At 42.7% G+C, this 2,530-nt stretch overlaps 1 protein-coding gene across 2 annotated transcripts in view; it reads right to left on the bottom strand.

Moving 5' to 3' along the window:
- The window catches only part of shox2 (shox homeobox 2), a 7,924-nt gene extending 5,430 nt beyond the window's left edge, over window positions 1-2,494 (bottom strand). For both annotated transcript variants that reach the window (XM_005720851.1, XM_005720852.1), the window contains exons 1-2: window positions 1,945-2,494; window positions 82-290 (exon numbers count right to left, since the gene is read on the bottom strand). In XM_005720851.1, coding sequence (XP_005720908.1) covers window positions 82-290; window positions 1,945-2,200 — 465 coding nt within the window. In that variant the 5' untranslated portion in view covers window positions 2,201-2,494. The remainder of the gene's footprint in view (window positions 1-81; window positions 291-1,944) is intronic.
- Window positions 2,495-2,530: the final 36 nt, after the last annotated feature.

Below are 2,530 nucleotides of genomic sequence, written 5' to 3'. Positions count from 1 at the left end.
TTATTATTATTATTATTATTATTATTATTATTATTATTATTATTATTATTATTATAGTCTCGTTTAACTGACTGTCCCTACCTGTACTCGGGCCTCCGACAGTCCCAGTCGCTGGCTAAGCTCCTCCCGCATGAAGGCGTCCGGGTAGTGGGTTTCGTCGAAGAGCCGCTCCAGCTCATTGAGCTGCTCTAATGTGAAGTTAGTCCGACTTCTCCTCTGTTTGATTTTAGTTTGTGTCTCGTCTTCAATGGGCTTCGAGTCCTCTTTTCTCTCTTTTACATCCGTGGTGCCTGTTGTGCGGACGAGAAAAGAGGGAGACGTCAACATCATGTGGCTGTACTGTGACCTCCAGCCTGCTTATTACTGGACTGCATATTTCTAAGGTGCTTAAAAGTGTTATTTTTTTCTTTTTTTTTAATGTGCAAAAATGCTTCACTGTCATGTTTAGGCTAACGCATAATTCAGATTATAAACAGGTAAAAACACAAGCCACCCACCTGGGTATGCAAGCGGAGATTAAAGGGCACCTAACACACACAAAAATCAGCTAGGAATTTAAATAAAGCAATTAAATAAAAGCTTACAACCGCCAAAGAAAGAGAGAAAGAAAGACGTGCCCTCAAATATCACAGAGCTATCAGACCTCGGATGTTTTGTAGAGCTACATAAAGCTCTTTAATTATTAACTGCTTATAAATATGCAACGCTGTGCCCACTGTTGGATGTCTGATACACGCTTGTCGCAGTTCCGCTTTTAACCACGCTGCCCATGACGAACAGATGTCTTTTTTTCGCAAGCACCCAGCTCTAAGATATCTTGTCCAGTATGTTGTCACATTTTGTCCAGGTTTCAGAAAACACTGTGGGGAAGGCTTGCACGGGACACACGAGCATCTGCTCCACTTTCATTAAAACGTCAAGCAAAATTTTCTCTGAAAATCGTAATCAAATGTAAATATTTCTATTTGGTTCAGCCTTTAGTGTTGGAAGTACGATTTTTTACATCACCGGTTTGTTTACCTGCTAATGTTTTGGTTATGCAATCATAAATATATACATAAAAACGCTAAATTATTGAGGATAGCGGTGATAAATAATTATCCCTTCTGGTGTAAGCCTGTGTTATATTGGTGTGCGGGATCACACGTTAGTTACAGCAGAAATGACAGGACTTGTACTGAATCGCTCGAGTCCACTGATTTGAACGCCAGGTGTGTTTTTACGCCTTCTTTTCAAACGTTCCCATAGGCCTCACAATATAGCAAGTACAGATGCCCGAGGTCATTGACAATCAATGCTTCTTAAATAAATCTGATCACTCTCAAGGAGGTTAACCTGCAGCGTTACTGAAGACAATCCACATAATTATTTGTATGATCTGTATATACATATACATATACATATATACATAAAAAGCACGATATCGCAAGTGCACTAATATTATAGAAATATGGGTAGTTTTCCACATGCGGGCCTTACTGTTTGTCACACGTGGGCCTTTTCCTGGTGTTCTGTATTTTTTAAATTGAAACTTTTTTAATGCATTATAAAGAGATAATAAGCTATATTTTAATTAGCATTACAGTCTCAGGAGTAGCTATTTTCTTTCTTTCTTTTTTAAATAAGGCAAACAGCTACAGTTACCAAAACCAATCGATAGCCTGCACTTCCAGAAAGCATCAGTTAATAATTTCTCTTCTTACCTCGCTAACTGACTGTCACTAAATCGAGAATCGCTCCACCGGGCTGCTAAAAATCTGCAATATATCCGTGTGGATGACAGTCATGAGCTCAACTCTTTTTCGCAAATAAACATGTGGCTGCACGCTCGCTTGTCTTCTCAGGGCTCGATCACTCCCCTCTCTCTCTCTGTCTTTCTCTCCTCTAAGTCCTCTACACATTCCTGCTCGTAAAGACTGTGTACAGAACACCGTGAAGTCCTACCGTCAATGAGTTTGGGGCTCCCGGCGTCCCTGATTCTTTCCGGGCCGAGCATGTCAGTTTCCCTGCCCGGCGAGAGCGCAACGTTCCGGTTAACGGCGGCCGGCTCCTCTCGGCTCCCCGGCTCCGCAGATAAAGACTCCCTGCTCCCTGCTCGCGTCGACCCGGTCTCCAACACCTCCCTGTAGGTTATCACTTCCTTCTTCTCCTTCACTTTCTGATCGAAAGACTTAGACACGAAAGCGGTGAGCTCTTCCATCACTCCTTCCTCTCCTCTTTAAAAAAATCACACACACCACACTCACTCACTCACACACTCTCCCTTTGCTCCACGACAGCTTAAGACATCAGTGGTGCGGCTCTTTTTAAAGTCGACCCCTTGAAAATGATACAAGGTGATGCAGCCAAACTCTGGACAAAAGGTAAAAAATATATGAAGATATATCTTCTCAGCCAATTCCTCCTCCTTTGGTAGCGGAGTTGGGAACCTGCTGGTGATCCTCTATTGAAGTCACAGTATTTATACTTTGCGGCGCCTTGCCCCCTTGATCCGTGCAAATTACCTCCCCTCAGGATGCCGGGATGAGCC

This window comes from Pundamilia nyererei, unplaced genomic scaffold, assembly GCF_000239375.1.
Source record: "Pundamilia nyererei isolate P.nyererei 1_Seehausen unplaced genomic scaffold, PunNye1.0 scaffold00003, whole genome shotgun sequence".
Taxonomy (NCBI): domain Eukaryota; kingdom Metazoa; phylum Chordata; class Actinopteri; order Cichliformes; family Cichlidae; genus Pundamilia; species Pundamilia nyererei.
The sequence above is the reverse complement of the archived record's forward strand: the minus strand, read 5'-3'. Positions and strand labels throughout refer to the sequence as shown.